At 45.7% G+C, this 18,219-nt stretch overlaps 1 protein-coding gene across 1 annotated transcript in view; it reads left to right on the plus strand.

Moving 5' to 3' along the window:
• The window catches only part of ptgs1 (prostaglandin-endoperoxide synthase 1), a 101,398-nt gene that overhangs the window by 50,246 nt on the left and 32,933 nt on the right, over positions 1–18,219 (plus strand). Inside the window, exons 5-7 of the mRNA XM_041194563.1 lie at positions 11,274–11,417; positions 14,125–14,306; positions 17,628–17,711. Of these exons, the coding sequence (XP_041050497.1) occupies positions 11,274–11,417; positions 14,125–14,306; positions 17,628–17,711 (410 nt within the window). The remainder of the gene's footprint in view (positions 1–11,273; positions 11,418–14,124; positions 14,307–17,627; positions 17,712–18,219) is intronic.

The following is an 18,219-nucleotide window of genomic DNA, read 5'->3' on the forward strand; positions in this document are numbered from 1 at the left end:
GTTAAACACATCCGGGCAAACAGAAAAGGAACAGAAAGATCCCAAACAGATTTGGACAACTTTGCAAGACTGGTTCAGAGTCAGGTTACCTGGAATTCAGGTCATACCACCAACAGCTTAAAGAACCCACAGATCATCTCATCAATCGATACAAAGAAAAGGGAGTTTCTGTGATTACTCAGAAGTAGAGCTGGCAGAGAATTGCTGAGTTGTTGATTGCATTCACTCAAATGGAAGCATTTCAGAAAGATGTGCTGGGCAAGCCTTAAAGCTACAGCATTGATGAGCTACTCAAGGATGGACGAAAGTATGAAGCAATCATCACAGACTGACAAAGCTTACATGTCTTACGTACAATCCTAACCATTGACGCAGTCACTAGAATACCAAACCTAGGAAGATGTGTGGAAGGTGTGGACTTGTGCATGCACCAAAGAAATGCTCAGCATTTCATCATTGCTGCAGGGCATGTGAGAGAAAGGGCCACAGGCAGCGGCAGTACAACAGAGCAAAGGCTGAAGGAGCTACAAAGAATCATGCAAAGACCCAAACACACTGGAGACAGGTGGAACCTGTGAGCTACAGCAATGGCCACACCTTATCCTGTAAGAAACACACATACGTGAGGTGTTTGACAAACCAGGCAACGACAGTGCTGTGCAAGACATACGATGGTGAGCACACAGTTCACACCGTCAATCTCACAAAACACATAGATGTTAACACACCGTCAGAAGCGCTTCCAAGATTCAGATAATCTGTCCTCAGAAAGTCTGTATTGGCAAGTTCTACAAGACACGTACCCACGGAAGTGGAGGGCCATGGTGAAACCGAGCACTGTGAAACTTTCAGCACGTAAAGGCTCAGTTATTCCATGCGCAGGATCCATTGTGCTAGAGTGCAAGTGCAACCAATCATGCTGGGTGTCTCAGATATTTTACATCATAGAAACCAAAGGCCCTGCGATTGCAGGTCACGACCTCACATTGGTTACCATCCATGGAATCAGCCAAACACCACAAGGCCAATCAACATCAGAAGTTACACCTATCACTTTGGCTGACGATCTGATATCGCAATATCCAGGGTGTGTTGACAGGCTTGTTGGTTTTCAGGGAGCTGCAACACCACACTTGCAGCAAGATGCAATTCCATCAATAAACCCACCAGGCAAGTTGCAGCCAAGGTGACAGTCGAACTGGACAAAATGGAAACGGATGGAATTATCGGAAAGGTACAAGAGCATGCGGATTGGTGCAGCTCGGTCACATGTCATAAAGAAGGACAGGACACTGCAAGTATGTCTTGATCTGAGACATTTGAATAGAGGTTTGAAGTATTGTCCACGCAAAATATCCACTTCCAGAGAGCTAAATCCAAAATTCATGGGGGCAAAGTTCTTTTGACAATTTGATGTCAGTACATCTAGCGGAGAAGTCCCTGGAACTGGCTTTGTTTCGGACCCTATTTGGGCCATATTGCTGCCAACGACTTCCTTTTGGGCTATCTGTTAGCCAGGATCTCTTTTAAGTGCATATGGATCACATTACATGCACTATACCAGGATGCGTATGTATCACAGATGATATAGCCATCTTGAGAAGAACAAAGCAAAGACCAAGACCATAACTTCCACCTACTGATGCAAGCAGCGTGTAATGAAGAGCTTGTGTTCAATAGACTTAAATATGACATCAACGTCATCAAGTTCAATTTCTTTGGCTCTATTTATTCAAATGCTTGTATATGTTGTGGTCCAAGTAAACTAGAGGATATTCATGCCAGGCAAACACCCTAAGATAAGAAAGATATTTGAAGATGCTTAGATCACTTTTTAATTTCTTGTCTCCTTAGATTTCCAATTCCACACAAAAATCATCTTTAAGGGAATTGTTGAGAAAGGAGGAGCCTTTTCTGCCACACGAAGACAACCAACATTTCATTGAAGCACTGAAACAGTCATTATCAGAAGCATTGGTTTTGCAATTTTACGATCATTGGGAGATAACCACCCTAGAAGTAGACAGGTCACAATAAGATTTAGGGGCATGCATATCACAAAAAGATAAACCCATTACATTTGCTTCAAAATCCCTATCTGTGGCACAGTCCAATTAATCTAACATCAAGCAGTAAACATTAGCCTTGGTGTTTGGAATTATGCGTTTTCACACCTACTTATTCAGCAAAAAGCTTTGTGGTAGAAACTGACCACTTGCTGTTGGGATGATTTGGAGGAAAACTTTGACCAATGCACTGCCAAGGTTTCAACATCTCTTGATAAAGATCTGAGGTAATGTCTGTGAGATTAGGTACAAACCTGATAACTTGATGGTCACATCAGATACACTTGATAGATTGTCCAATCTGGCGAAGACATGAGATATTTTCTTAGACGTAGTGACTTGATGGACATTGAACCTGAAGATGTTCTACAAATTGACCTGATGCATTTTGCACAACTCAAATGTTAGCAACTACAAGAGGAAACTGCAAAAGGTTCTATGCGACAGGAGCTCTGGAAAACCATCACCAAAGAATCGCCTGCCTCCATTCAGCATGTCGACAGAAACGTGAGACCCTTTTGGCCTGATCAGGATGAGCTAGGCACCTCCTGGAGGATCAATGGAAGCAGGTCATCATACCGGACATTTTTGCGATGTGACATGCTGTAACAACTTCAACATTCACACATGGGCATAGATCAGGTGAGAAGACTTGCAAGATAGTCTATTAGCCAGGTACGAACAATAAGATTGAAGTCATTGTTAAGAAGTGCGAGGCATGTCAAGAGAATATGCCAAGTCAGCACAAGGAACCACTTTCTACCACATGAGGTTCCTACTCATCCTTGATCCAAGCTTGCTTCCAACCTTTTCCATGTCCATAGCACTGACTTCTTCATAATCATGGACTATTTTTCCAAATACCCCATCATCCATCAATTGCACGATATATCCAGTGCAACTGTAGCACATACTTCAAGTGCTACCTTCAGTTTACTTGGCGCATCCAGAGAGATCACCTTGGCTAATGGTCCTCAATTTATTGGCAAGTCATTCCAGGATATTTGTGAGGGCTGAAATATTGATCACACTTCTTCTCCTCACTACCCTAGGTTTAATGGCCTGGCTGAAAGAAAGATTCATACAGTAAAATCTCTAATTCTCAGATGTAGACAGACCAAACAGATCAAACACATTGCAGTGAGAGCAACACCTGCAAGTGCAACCATTCCATCATTGGTGGAGTTCACTTGGCAGCCAGCGTGAACCAATCTACCTATTCTTACCCACTCTGCTCTCTCAGAAGCTAGAGAGAGCAGCTTTTAAAAGAAACAGGGGAGGATGACCAATGTGTGTGTGACAGGAATGCAGGTGCACACTGGCCCTGCTTACAGCTGGGACAATAATTTCAAATGCAAGATCCCACAGGAGGTATGCGGCAGTCAGCTGAAGTGACAAGGATCTGGTCAGAACCGAGGTCCTGTGAAGTCACCACACACAAAGGTGCAACAGTGAGGTGCAACCGAGGACCAATCGGAAACATACCAACTCCTCAACCACTGTGCAATCCTATTGCATCCAGAACAAGGTCCCAAACACAACCAGGAACGACATCCAACAGTAATATTCTGATGGAGTACTGTGAGAAGATAAAGAAACCTCTAGGCAATGTTACAATCACTAAATTGGAGCATACAGGAGACCACCTTTACACTTCAGAGACTTATAAGAATATGAGTTTTATAGATCACAAACCTGTAAAGTGCAAATAAGGACATGCATGTGTTGTAAATATGACCATTGTTTGGAAGTGGGGGGCAGTATCTTTAAAAAAAAACACGGGGATATGTCATGGTATACCTTTAAGGATATGAATATGTGTCTGTGCACATCACCAGAAGGCTCTGCAACAATATAAGAATGCTATCATCTATTTGGCCCAAAATAATTGACCCTCCGTCAAATTCCTGGAACTCCCTAATAGCACTGTGGGTGTGCCTGCACCATATGGACTGCAACAGTTCAAGAAGGTGGCTGACTATCACTTTCTCAAGAACAGTTAGGGTTGGGCAATAAATGCTGGCCTAGCATTCACATCCTGTGAACGAATAAATAAAAAGAAATGAACAATGAATACTGTGTTAATCAATCCCTTATGTGTGATTGGTGCCTTGATATTTATTCCACTCCATCCTTCCCTATCTCTTGCCAACTGTGGCTCCCTTCCCAGAGCCCCTCAAATTCATTTACCTTGGAGCATTCCTGTTAGTTTGTGACAGCGACCTCCAAGCAGTTCACAGCTGGGCAGTGCTTCCTGACCATTTTGGTTGTGAATTTGGCAGGCAATTTGCTACTGATGCCTGATCCTTAAAATCAAACAGCCTGTGTGCTCTCTGAAGTGGTGGGTTTGGGAGGGGTGGTTGGCTGCTTGGTCAGCTTCAACCCTACCCCCAAGTTAAAGATGAACCTCAAAGCCCAATTCACCAGATACAGAGTTTAGAAAAAGAAAAATCAACCATAGTAAAAACTGTGGTTGATTTATAACTGGGATAAAAACAAAAAACTGCGGATGCTGGAAATCCAAAACAAAAACAGAATTACCTGGAAAAACTCAGCAGGTCTGGCAGCATCGGCGGAGAAGAATAAAGTTGACATTTCGAGTCGAAGGGTCATGAGGACTCGAAACGTCAACTCTTTTCTTCTCCGCCGATGCTGCCAGACCCGCTGAGTTTTTCCAGGTAATTCTGTTTTTGTTTTGTTGTTGATTTAACTGGGTTAACTGCCCAATTGCACACACCACTGTTACACAACAGCAAGCTGTTGTAGATGTTTAAAATTTTGGTTTCCGGCCAATAATGGGGGAGTTTACGATAAACAGGCTCAATGCAGTTAATAGCAAAAAGCAAAATACTGCGGATGCTGGAAATCCAAAATAAAAACAAAAATACCTGGAAAAACTCAGCAGGTCTGGCAGCATCTGCAGAGAGGAACACAGTTAACGTTTCGAGTCTGTATGATTCTTCAACAGAACTAAGTAAAAATAGAAAAGGGGTGAAATATAAGCTGGTTTAAGAAGGGGGGGGTGGTGAGACAAGTAGAGCTGGATAGAGGGCCAGTGATAGGTAGAGATAACCAAAAGATGTCACAGACAAAAAGACAAAGAGGTGTTGAAGGTGGTGATATTATCTAAAGGAATGTGCTAATTAAGGGTAGGAAGCAGGACAAGCAAGGTCCAGATAGCCCTAGTGGGGGTGGGGTGGGGTGAAGGGGTTGAAATAGGCTAAAAGGTGGGGATAAAACAATGGATGGAAATACATTTAAAAATAATGGAAATAGGTGGGAAAAGAAAAATCTATATAAATTATTGAAAAAAAGGGCGGTGGTGTCGGAAAGGGGGTGGGGATGGAGGAGAGAGTTCATGATCTAAAGTTGTTGAACTCAATATTCAGTCCGGAAGGCTGTAAAGTGCCTAGTCGGAAGATGAGGTGCTGTCCCTCCAGTTTGTGTTGAGCTTCACTGGAACAATGCAGCAGGCCAAGGACAGACATGTGGGCATGAGAGCAGGGTGGAGTGTTGAAATGACAAGCGACAGGGAGGTCTGGGTCATGCTTGCGGACAGACCGCAGGTGTTCTGCAAAGCGGTCACCCAGTCTGCGTTTGGTCTCTCCAATGTAGCGGAAACAGAAACAGTCACAAACAGTCGCAGCCTTACATTGAAAGCTATAAACTTGTACAAAGGGCTCAGCTGTCAATTTGCAATTAGGAAATGGGAGACACATGGGCGGGGACACAGGATAACTCAATCAAGAAATGGGGAAGGCCATTTCGCACTGTCAGATAGCCATCTTCTAAAAGGACAGTGCCCAGTCTCTGCACTAATTACTATACAGGAACACAATGGTCATTGTGCTGTGGCCTTTGTCTAACGAATCCCATTAAGTTGTAACTGATAGTAAAAGATATATAAACTCTGCTCATTTGAACCTCGGTGGAGAAGCGCCTGGATGACCCAGCGTTTGCTCCCCACATGCGTAATAAAGGAACCACTTGAATATTGCATCTGGATTCCGAGTGTTGAAATTTTGTATCAGAGTATTCCTGGAACCTTTCAGATTGGCAATTTTTCAAGGCAAATATAGAGAGCTATTTAAAAATAGTTTGAGGCAGTGCTTAAGAAATGCACAATGGTTGGCAGTTGAAGAGGTCATTTGTTATTCATATCCTACTGTAATAGTATTAAAAACAGAAAGTGCTGGGAAAACTCAGCAGGTCTGGCAGTGTCTGTGGAGAGAGAAACAGAGTTAACAATGCAACTCTTCTTTGGAACTGTAAAATATAGAGGAGGAAGGGAGGGCCAGAAAGGGGAGGAGGCCAGGAGTGTACATTCAGCCTCCAGGGGAACCACCTTTGGGAGGTCAGGCGCAGGCACAAGCGGTGCAGGGCCAACAGCTAGTCCAAGGCAGAAGGGGCCACAGAAGATGTCACTATCCTGCTGCCAGGGTTTACAGGTAGTGAAGCAGCTACCTCAATATGTCTGAGGTGCAGTGCCGAAGGAGGCTCCGTCTGTCAAGGGAGACAGTCAACTATATCTATCAGATGGGTGGCCCTGAGATCTCCCCTAACTGTGTGGGTGGACACCCCGTGTCAGTGGCTCTGAAGGTCACAGCTGCCCTCAACTTCTATGCCTCTGGCTCCTTCCAGGGCTCGGTGGGTGATCTTTGTGGTGTCTCCCAATCAGCTGTCCACACTTGTGTCAAGCAGGTTACAGACGCTTTGTTCAGACGGGCATTGACCTTCATCCACTTCCGCTGTGACCAGGCAATTCAGACACAGCGAGCCAGAGGCTTCACGGCCATTGCTGGCTTCCCCCGTGTCCAGGGTGCTATAGACTGTACACATGTGGTCATCAAGGCGCCAGCAGGTGAGCCCGGTGCCTTCGTCAACAGGAAGGGCTTCCACTCCATGAACGTGCAGATAGTGTGTGACCACAGGATGCTGATTCTACAAGTCTGTGCAAGGTACCCAGGCAGCTCCCACGTCACCTACACCCTCAGACACTCCCAGGTGCCGGGGCTCTTCAGTGCTCCAGCCCGGCTGGATGGATGGCTGCTGGGTGACAAGGGCTATCCCCTCAGAAGGTGGCTCATGACGCTTCTCCACCATCCAAGAACAGAAGCTGAGCAGCGGTACAATAGGAGCCTCCACAAGGGCTGTGGTGGAGAGAAGCATCGGTCTTCTCAAGATGCGCTTCCAGTGCCTGAACCACTCAGGGGGCGCACTCCAGTACCCCCCAGATCATGTGTCTCAGTGATAGTGGTTGCATGCTGCACTCTCTACAATCTTGCACTGGAAATGGGGGATGCTGCGGATGATGAAGATGTAGACACAGTGGCTGCGGCTGCACACGATGAGTCCAGCAGTGAGTCCGAGGATGAGCACGCACAGGGAGATGCTGAGGGGGTAGACAGTGACCCGGGCATACTCCAGGGAGGCAGGGACACCCAGGAGGCTTTAATCCAATAAACCTTCAGCTAGAACACCACAGATGGACCCTCCAGGACAAGCCTGGGCTGTAGGCTCCATGCTCGATACCTGAGTGCTAAATCTGCCTGGATAGGAACATTAACTAAGGGCCTGTCAATAAAGCTCAATGTGATATAAATCACTCATAGCATCATGGGTAACCATGCACCTGCAGAGGAAAAGAGTCTCCCTCAGTCACGGTGACATGTCTGAATTTAATGATATAACAAAATGAACTTAAGGAAACAAAATGACAAAGGTGTTAAACATCACACCAACTCATAAAAACCTCATCTGGGGCCAACACAAAAGCACCAGTGATAAACCCGGTGCCTAAGGTGCCTTATGTTTATGTTTCCGGGTGCTACGTCTTGGTGCTGCCCCCTCGCTGGGAGTGGTATCTGAGCCAGCCTGCTGACCCTGCTGTCCTGTTGGCCTCGATGACCTTGGCGGACGTCCTCTGGCCCGTGGAGCCTGTACAGGCCCCGCCTGGGAGGGAGCTGCCAGTTCCACAGCTGCATCTCCCCAGTCGTTGCAGCCTGACCAGTTGTAACGGTCACTAGCAGAGGGGCAGAGGATCTGCCACCCTCATCCGGAGCGCCCTGAGAGGTGCCCACAGAGACGACAGGCAGCTGCTGCACCGACGTGAGGTTGCTTCAGACCTCCCTGCTCACCATGGATGGATGGGCACCGAGCTGGGAAAGTTGGTGCCCAGACCATCTCCCACACTGGCACTGACCAGCTGAGATCAATGCCGATGTGAGGTACTTGCTGGTCCGAGCGTATCCCCAGGAAGCCCTGATGGGTCTCCTGGAGGAGCCTCTCCACGAGAGTCACCACTCTCTCCATGGAGGACGCATGGCACTCGGACATGTGGCTTATTGCTTCAGCAATCGCCCATGTAGACTCCTCCACCACGGAGACCAAGCCAAGCATAGCCTCATGTATCTCCAGCAGATGCTCCTGCACACCCGGCCACATTTCCTGCTCCTGCTGCGTCACGGACAACTCCAGAGACACATCATCAGGCACCAACTGGGCATGTACCTGGTCCCCTGCAGTCCTCCAACTGCTGACACCATGGGCACTCTCTGTCTCTGCCAACTCCTCCAGCGACTGTGAAGTGCTCTCACCGCTGTGCCCCGGGACACTAGCCAATGTTCTAGTTCCCTCTGAGGTGCTAGTATCTGCGCTGGTGCCTGCCTGGCAGAGATGGTGTGACGCTGGTGAGACTTCAGGGCCCTCAGGTGTGAGAGGGGGTCTCTGCTGCTCCTCCTCCCAGCCCAGCTCCAATGATGCTGAAAGGAAGAACAAGGACATTGGATCAGTTAACGTGGAGACAATGTCAATGTGTATCCCTGTCCCCCGGATCATTATGCGCTCATCCATTTATAAACAATGGTCAGGCCATGTTGTAAACTTCAATCACTGAACATTCAGCACTGCCATGGCTGTGGGGAGAACAATGGTGATCTCACTGCTGGGCAAACATATCTGCCCCTGGCAGCCCAGCCTCACCGACACCGTGGACCTGGGCACATGGCGCCTCTCCAAATCCAGGGCCTCCTGCTTGAACCTGGTAATGGTGGCTAACTGTGCCGGCCCTTTGCCAGTCCTCACCCGCTCAGCGGCATTATGTGCATTCTCCTCCTGAAAAGGAGAGAGGAGCATTGATTAATGCTAATTGTACCCGGACTCTCTTCACACACGGCCCACCCCAACCAGAGTGGGACATTGTAGGGCTCCAGTGCCCCCTCACCCCGCTGCTGCCGAACACTCACACAAAGATTCTAGGCCTGTTCCCACCCCCTTGACCAAATGCTGCCCACATCACATTAGGCACCAAACGGTCTAACCTTCCATAACAAGGAGGCGCAAGCAGGTGGAGCGCAGAGGGCAGCAGATCGATCGGTGCCAACGCCACCTTGAAGCTCCCCTCCCAGCATCTCATCACCCTGACTTTGACATGTCCTGGAGTTCCAGCTCTGTGCCCAGGTGCAGCTCCTCCAGGTTACCCCCAAAACAGTCATGTGGGTCTCAGTGTACCACATGCTGTGGGGGCAGAACCCATCTCATCACCACCCTCTCAGGGTGACCTCGGCATGGGCAATATCTGCTGTCCCACCCAGTGAAGGACACATGGCGTCAATGATTCAATGCTTTCATGCTGTCACTACACTCAGGCTTGGGGTGGTGGGGGGGAAAGCCAACTTGCTGGGTTAAGTGACCAATGCCAACATTGTCCTCTCACTTCCTGAGAGCAACTGGCTATTGAAATGCTTGCGACGCTGGATCCAGGTGCACCGCACCACATCGCGGGAGCTCAGCACCTCCACCACCTCCTCCCAGGCGCGTTTGGTGATGTAGGAGGGCCTCTTCCTCTCGTCCCTGGGATACGAGGACCTCAAGGAGGGCAGCAAGGCAATCATCTGAAAAACGAGGGGCACAGTGCCCCCCCGTCCTACCCTCCTGCCTGGCCTGCTCACCAGCAGCGCTCTGGGGAGCCCGTCCACTGGCCGTGATTCACAGCCTTGGAAAGGCTGCAGCAGCTTTTTAAAACAGGCCGCCCGGGTCACCATTGGACCCGGTGGTCATTGCAGTCCCACCGCCGCCCACCCACTCCCGCTGCCCTCGGGTGACGTGATTCACGCTGGATGGGCCTTAATTGGCCGCGTAAAATGGCAGCATGGACCCAATTGCGGGTGGTGAGTAGGTCAGTTCCCACACGGCCCGTGTGACAGCTCTCCTGCAGCTGCCCTTGTCATGGCGTGGCATGGTGCTGCAGTGAAATTCCTGCTACCCATTAAGACAGGCACCCCAGTAACACCACAAATGCCACAACTAACCCCCCCCGCCTCCCCGCCATATGCAAATGTCCCTGGCCCTAGGGCTTAGAATGGGGACAGTGTTATATCTTTACAATGATATAATGATTAAAAGGCACCAAGCACTCAAAAGGGATTAGGTAAACATGTTGTGGGTTCACTGATTTAAACTAGAAACAGGAGCACACATATACATGGAGAGAAATCTTGAAGTCATCAGTAACAAGGCCGTGTCTGCTGTGTTCTGCTCCAGATCAAAGTGAAACTGAGACTGGATCACATGACACACTTCCCTTCTAATGATGACATGCTGCAATCCCCGGAAGGCAGATTACGACAGCCAGAGACTGTTACTCAGAAGCCCCACTCTGCCACATTTCTGGTGGATGAGCAAGTCGGGAGGAGCTTTTGGCCCAGTCCAAATATACTTGGGTTTTGCAGAGTTGCTTCACCCAAAACGAGAAAGCCCAGTTAGTAATGCTTTATAAGAGGTGAGTGATGGACACGGGACTGCCATGGAGAAGGAGCAGAGAAAGGTCTAACACCAGTTGGAAGGATGCAGTGGTGAGAGACGTATACACAGTGGGATTGAAAGAAGAATAAGTGACAGCCGCGAGGAGGTGGGGGAGGGTGATCGGACCAGCCTTGTGGTGACAACTCCAAGTAAAATGGGAAAAGCTGAAAGAAGAAGGTTACTATTTTTTTTAAGAAACAAAATGCTGATGTTAAGGAAATTATGGAGAGAAGAATAAAATTAGTGCATCTGGACAAGGGGAAAGCCTAGTGTTTTTTCTATGTGAACTGAATACAAAATGATTGATTTGCTAATACCTAAGCTAACATGATCGATAAAATAAAACTCAATATATTAACTATCTCTTAGCAAAATAACTAATAGTTGTGTATCTTCTTCCAACAGCACGGTCAAATTTGATCCCTAGTCCTCCGACCTACAACTCTGACTATAATTACCTTTCTTGGGAGGGATATGCCAACGTAAGTTACTTTACTCGATTACTTCCACCTGTACCAAAGGACTGTCCAACCCCCACTGGAACACAAGGTAAGAACAATGATGTAAGTTGAACTGTTACTTCGCTCATTTAGTCTTCACTCTGCTGAATAAACACAGGCAGACGGCCTGAATAAGCGGCTTGCATACTTTCATTTAACACAATGAATTTGTCATGTCACAGGAAGACACGGGCCAAGCCCCAGCATTTCTTCCGAGAGATAAAGGGAGAGATAAACTAAGAGAGATCCTTTAGATTCTGCTACACATTTTCCCAAATCAGTTATGGAAAGACATTGAAGGTGCCTGGCATTGGGTTCTTGGCACCAATTGGAATGAAATCAGGAGTGTAGGAGGACAGAACATCATAAATAGCTTTTAGAGTTCAGTTTGAGGGAGGGTTCCACGTTTCCACTCCCTTTGTGTGAAAATTGCATCCTGATGTCACTCTTAACGTGTCTCGACGCTATTTGAAAGATTGTGCCTCTCAGAATCACAGAAATGTTACAGCACCGAAGGCCATTTGGCCCATTGTGTCTGCACCAGCTCTCTGAATGAGCAATTCCCTCAGTGCCTTTCTCCTGCCTTCTCCTTGCAACCCTGCACATTCTTCCTTTTCAGATAACAGTCTGATTCCCTTTTGATTGCTTCAAATTAACCTGTCTCCACCATACTCTCAGGCAGTGCATTCCAGACCTTAACCACTCGCTGTGTGAAAAAGTTTTTTTCTCATATTGCTTTTGCTTTCTTTTGCCAATTATTTTAAATCTGTGCCCTCTCATTCTTGACCCTTTCACGGGTGGGAACAGTTTCTCCCCTATTTGCTCTGCCCAGACCCTTCGTGATTTTGAATACCTCTATCAAATCCCCTGTCAGCTTTCTATTCTCCAAGGAAAACAGCCCAACTTCTCCAGTCTATCTTTGTAACTGATTCTCATCCCTGGAATCATTCTCATGAATCTTTTCTGCACTCTCTCCAATGTGTTCAATCTTTCCAAAAGTGCAGTGTCTAGAACTGGAGCGGAGCCAAACTAGTGTCCTATACAAGTTCAACCCAGCCTCCTTGCTCTTATACTCTATGCTCATATCAATAAAGCCCAAGATACAGAATGCTTTATCTGCACTGTCAACTTGCCCAGCCACCTTCAATGACTTACGCACATCTACACCCAGGTCCTTGTTCTTGATGCGCCCACCACAAGACATTGTTTCTTTGTATCTACATTGAACATCAATTAAAATTAGTGGAAATTTGAATTTGGAACAGTCCTTCGGGAAAAGACCATCATTAAAAGGGCCTCGGGATGCGATTGGTTAAACTGACATAGTAGAGTGATGCTTTTAGTTTCCTGGGACTTGCAACTTTGCTGGAGGCAGATAACAAACGATACAGGGTTGGCTGCCCGATATGCACCCCAGCCTCTTTTCCTTAAACGAGAGCTGGTCTGATTCCTGTTGAAGTCTGTAGCCTGGACAGAAAAGGGTTCTGCTGGCAGCAAAGAATTGTTTGGCCTAGGAGGAGCTAGGGACACTTCAGACTGTGTGTGGCACTGGCAACCTTTCTGACAGGTGAACAGGGGCCAGTATCAGTGAAGCACCCCTGCAGACTGGCTGAATGAAGCATGTCATAGTTTGGGTGATGAAGAGAGATTATTAAAAAGACAGCAGAGAGACAGATTAGGAAGAAGCAAAAGAGAACAGCTGTGCAAAGGAGCCATGAAGTGGTAAGAATAGAATCTGCAATCATCCTGCAGCAAAGCATTAGAATTACCGTAGATCATGGTGTATCGGTCAGCCCCGGTGTATAAGATGATCCCATTTTGACCTGCGTTGCACCTTCTGGGCGTGGCCTGAGTTGCACTCAGTTTATGAATTCCTCAATGCAGTTGTGACTTGCTGAAAATGATGCATTTCCAACATGAAGCAAAAAGGTCAAATAAATCACCTGGATAGCTCTATGTGGAAAGTGTTGGACTCGTGCAGGGCCACAGATTGTTGAAAGGGATTTGAAACGAGGTACAGAGCACTGGTACTTTAGAACCAATTTCTGAATCAAAACCATAACATTGTCATGTTACTTTCTCTAAATTGTATCCTGCTTTGTAATACCTGTTCTCCATGCATTGGCTTTGCCTGTTCATGTGTTGCTAGTGATTACCAGCATGTCTCTGATTTGTGTTCTCATTGAAAGATTATTGATTTTGATGTTAATACTGAAAGTTTATCCAGAAGAGAAGGGAGGACAGTAGTAATGTCACTAGACGGTAGTAATGCAGTAGTAATGTCACTGGACTAGTAATCCAGGGGCCCAGGTTAATGCTCTGGGGACATGGGTTCAAATCTCACTTCGGCAGCTGGTGGAATTTAAATTCAATGAGTGAAATCTGGAATTGAAAGCTAGTCTCAGTAACGGTGACCATGTACCTAGCGTCGATTGTTGTATCTAGTTCACTAAAGCCCTTGAGGGAAAGAAATCTGCCACCCTTACCTGGCCTAGCTTACACCTGACTCTAGATTCACAGTGATGTGGTTGACTCTTAACTGCTCTCAGAAATGGGCTAGCAAGCCGCTCAGTTCAAGGGCAGTTAGGGATGGGCAACAAATGCTGGCCTTGCCAGCGATGCCCACATCCTATGAAAGAATTAAAAAAACATGCAGTTGTCTACAGGGAGATTCTATACCAGTGCATATTGTAGGATAGTAATGGACAGTTTCTTAAGGCTATATGAATAACTAACTTTACTGTGCTACTTTACAGGGTACACGGAATTACCTGATGTAAAACAGTTAGCTGAGAAGTTTCTATTGAGGAGAAAGTTCATTCCAGATCCTCAGGGCACAAATTTGATGTTTGCTTTCTTTGCCCAGCATTTTACTCACCAGTTCTTGAGGACAGATTTCGATAGGGGTCCAGGGTTTACAAAAGCTCTTGGCCATGGGGTAAGTGGTATTTAAAGGTATTAATACACATAATGCTCTGACCATAGGGAATATCTGTTTGTAGAACTGAGGTTTTGAAATTTTCGTTTCTCTGCTAGCTCCCTCACATTGTTATGTGGAAGGTTTTTCTTTCATGACATTACTTGGAGGATTTCTGATTTTTCCAAAGTACAATTCATGTACTTCCAAGAAAGTTGGTGGAACTTTCAGGGTTTTTTTATATAAGTGCCCATATGTATTCTTGTTTGGTCTGTCTTCAATCTGCAACATATTACAAGAGAATTTTGTTAACATGCCAGTTAACATGGACCATCCTGCTATTACTTAGGGTATCTATGCAAAGTAGATAATGTGAGAAAGATTCAGAATTGAGATAAAGATAGTACCAGAAATCTTTATTATGTACTTCAGACAAAAGGACCTATGGCAAACTGTCAATCAACTAAGACCACACAATGGAGTATACCAATGTGTAGCATGACTAACAGGTAATTGCACCTTATCTGTTTACCCAAGACCAATTACTAATAAAACAGAATACAGCTTAATTGGCACCTAAAGGGCCAGGATTTTCCAGGCCTGCCACGTTCGTGGGGGGGGGACAGGAAAATCTGGAGAATGGCCAATTTTCCTGTTCTGCCCAAAGCCGCAATGTCCTGACTAATTTATAAATCAAATAACCTGACCTGTGTGTCATGGACACCTGGACTCCAGTAGCAGTTTTGATATTTAGTTAGCAAAGTTTCTTATTTTTGAACTAGCTCAGGCCCCACCCTGATTAAGCAGATGAATGGTGCCATCTCAAAACCCCACCTCTCATAAGATAGAAGCAGCCAGGTGAAAATTTACCCCAGTATTTTCCGACTTTTACTAGGTTTCATCAGAATCCTAACATTATGTCAATGATTCTTTCACCTTTTTGTCTTTCTTAGGCTTTGAATCTAGGTGAGCGTAGTGACCATTAGTGGATACCTCTAACCTTTCCTTAGGCATCATGCTTTATTACAAACAATCCCAATTTAACCAAGGGTTGAAGTGATGATTCAAAGTTGAGTGAATGGGGCATGAGAGAAATATGCAATTCTCTCCAGGGCTATTCATAGTCATGCACTGAGGATATTTTTCCATGATAAAAATAGAATCTCTATGGACTGCCCTGTCAATTAGAAAGCTCATTGAATAGGTTTTTTGCTATCTAATCACACGTAGTATTTCAATAAATGGTAGTAAAAGCATAAACAGTAATCAGCAGCACTTAAAATCCACCCACGGCTATCAGCACCATAAACTGAAAGAAAACAACTGACATTCCTTGCCTTTAGTGCACAACGTTCCACATTTGTATTAGTCTGTTTTGTTCAATCACAGCGAGCTTCACTGAATCTGATAGATTCCCAGAGAACGTGTCTTGTTATGCAGCCATTCTGCTCTGATACAATTTGGTTAATCATTAGATGGATTGAACATTTGTTTTTATTATGCTTTTAAGTACAAGCAAGTTCCTTTTTGCATCGCACATACCGAGTTAAAGAATTTAACAGTTCAGCAGCATTTATGTAATGTATATCGTACCATTTCACTGCCAAGAGGCACCAGTGTGTTAAAGTCAGACCATCCGATTGCTGTGCCTTCACAAGGTCTTTTGAAAGCTGTCGGCTCTCAGGTTCAGATGAGGTTCATTTGAGGTCAGATGTCAAAAAGGAAATGTCCGGCTTGCTTTATTTTAATATTTAAAACAAGAAGTGTGACACTGAAATTAGAATGTACATCACAGTATGACATCTGATTAGATTATGGATTATATTATATCAAATTTAAAGCTGTAGAGTGTAATGATTAATAATGAATTCAAAACTTGGATATAACTTCTGCTATATTTACAATTTTCCAATCATTATTCACTAAGTTGATTATCCAAAAGGATATAATGAGGGTTTTTGGTGGCTGGGAATCATTGTAAGCCCTGAGGTATAACTATGGTTACAATAACAACTTATTTATATTCCAGTTCTGTTTCCAGTAGTTTGTGCTGTGGGGTGGTTTGGGAGACTGATGACAACATCAGAACAATTGCACTTGTACAAATCCATTGTGACACAGTGGCTCATATGTTCAAACCTTGGGTGTATCACAAACAAGTCTAGTTCTGCCTTGGGTTCTTAGTAAGAGTAGGCAGAAAGTAATAAGGTGTTTGATTTTCCAATCCCTCATTTCTAGGTATGCCAAGGTTCATTTTAGTACTTTCTAAGAATGGCTCATTTAGCACAAACTGGGCTTCTGATCTTAAAAGTTCCTGATCTTTTTGGCTCAGTGCTGCAATAGACAAGTCATTCACCCACTGAACAGTCCTTCCAGCGCTCATAATCTAACAGCAGTATTGATCTCCATGATATCCTAGGGGCAGGATTTCCCGGTCAGCGTGCAGGGGGAGGGGCCCACTCGCCGACGCGTAAAATGACACGGGCAGAGCTCCCAATGTCACTCCGCGTCATTTCAATTTTCAGGAAGGCAGGGGCACGGCCGAATCAGTTGTGCCCCCGTGACCTGTCAACGGCCAATTGAGGCCATTTAAAAAGTAATTGCAGGACTTGAAGGTTTTTAAAAATGTAATAAAAGCTTAACTAAAAGCGATGGACATGTCCCAACTCATGGACAGTGTCACATGAGGGGACATGTCAGGGAAATTTTATTTTTGTGCATTGACCATTTTTGAATTTGGCGCCGATCTCCCTGAGGCAGCACTTAGCCTCAGGGGGATCCGTGTGATATTTTGTGCATGTGCGCGATGGAGCGCACTGCTGGCTGAGGGAATCCCCCCCCCCCCCCGCTTGCACAGGGAGCGCATAGTGTTCCTGGCAGATGTCACGCTGGGCGGGTCTTAATTGGCCCACCCACGTAAAATGGCGGCGCGCCCCCGATCAGGGGTGCCGATCGGAGGTAAGCCTGCCCGCGTCCACTCCTGAACTTCCCCCCTCGCAACAGCAGGTGGGGAAATTCTGCCCTACGTTTTATAAAACTATTGCTTATGCATGCAACCTCATCTCCTGTCAGAACAATCCTGAGAGAATTCAGTGACATGAATAATCCACCCCTTTATCATAATTACCTAATTATAAATTGCTTTGGTAGTTAACAGTGGGGAAGTATAACCATTAACTGCAGTTGAAAACAATAATTTGTGTTCAAATTGCTGTGTACGTTTGGGAGCAAATCAAGTTTAATATGAAAACGTTGTTCATGAAACTGAGTTTATTAAGTGAGTTTGAGGGATATTGACTGAAAACCACCTGCCTAAAGTTAAAGTGCTTTCATGTTACCCAGGTGGATTTGAGCCATGTTTATGGGGGCTCCCTGGAACGACAACATCACCTGAGGCTTTTCAAGGATGGGAAACTCAAATATCAGGTAACTTACTATAACCCTTCTTAAAGAATTTATCAAAATCCTGATGTTTGGGACTTCTTGTTGTGGATTCACCAGATAAAATTCTTAAATGAGGCGCAATTTGGTGGCCTAAAGTATTGGAGCACCAATTTGGTGACACCATCTAAAAGCAGCTTCAATCTCCTGTGCCACTATTTTGCCGATTTTGGAAGCACTTGAGGAAGATTGAAAGACCGTTTTTCCCGGAGGCACTCTGGCATGCAGATGATGGTTGGGATTCGATAATTCACAAACCAAATTCACGTGAATTGACTCGTTAGACATTAAGATGTAGGGCGGGATTTTCCAGTCCCGCCCAAGTCAGCGGACGTTTGAATGGCCCTACCACATTTCCGGGTCCCGCTCCCACCACAACAGGCTGTAAAATTCCGCCTGTTTCTTTTGCTGAAAGTGGCACGATATAAATTGGTGTCCTACGTCTTTCTGAGTTTGAAACATTTTCACATCACCTTTATTAAAGAATAAAGAC

This window comes from Carcharodon carcharias, chromosome 8 (assembly GCF_017639515.1).
Source record: "Carcharodon carcharias isolate sCarCar2 chromosome 8, sCarCar2.pri, whole genome shotgun sequence".
NCBI classification, from domain to species: Eukaryota; Metazoa; Chordata; class Chondrichthyes; order Lamniformes; family Lamnidae; genus Carcharodon; species Carcharodon carcharias.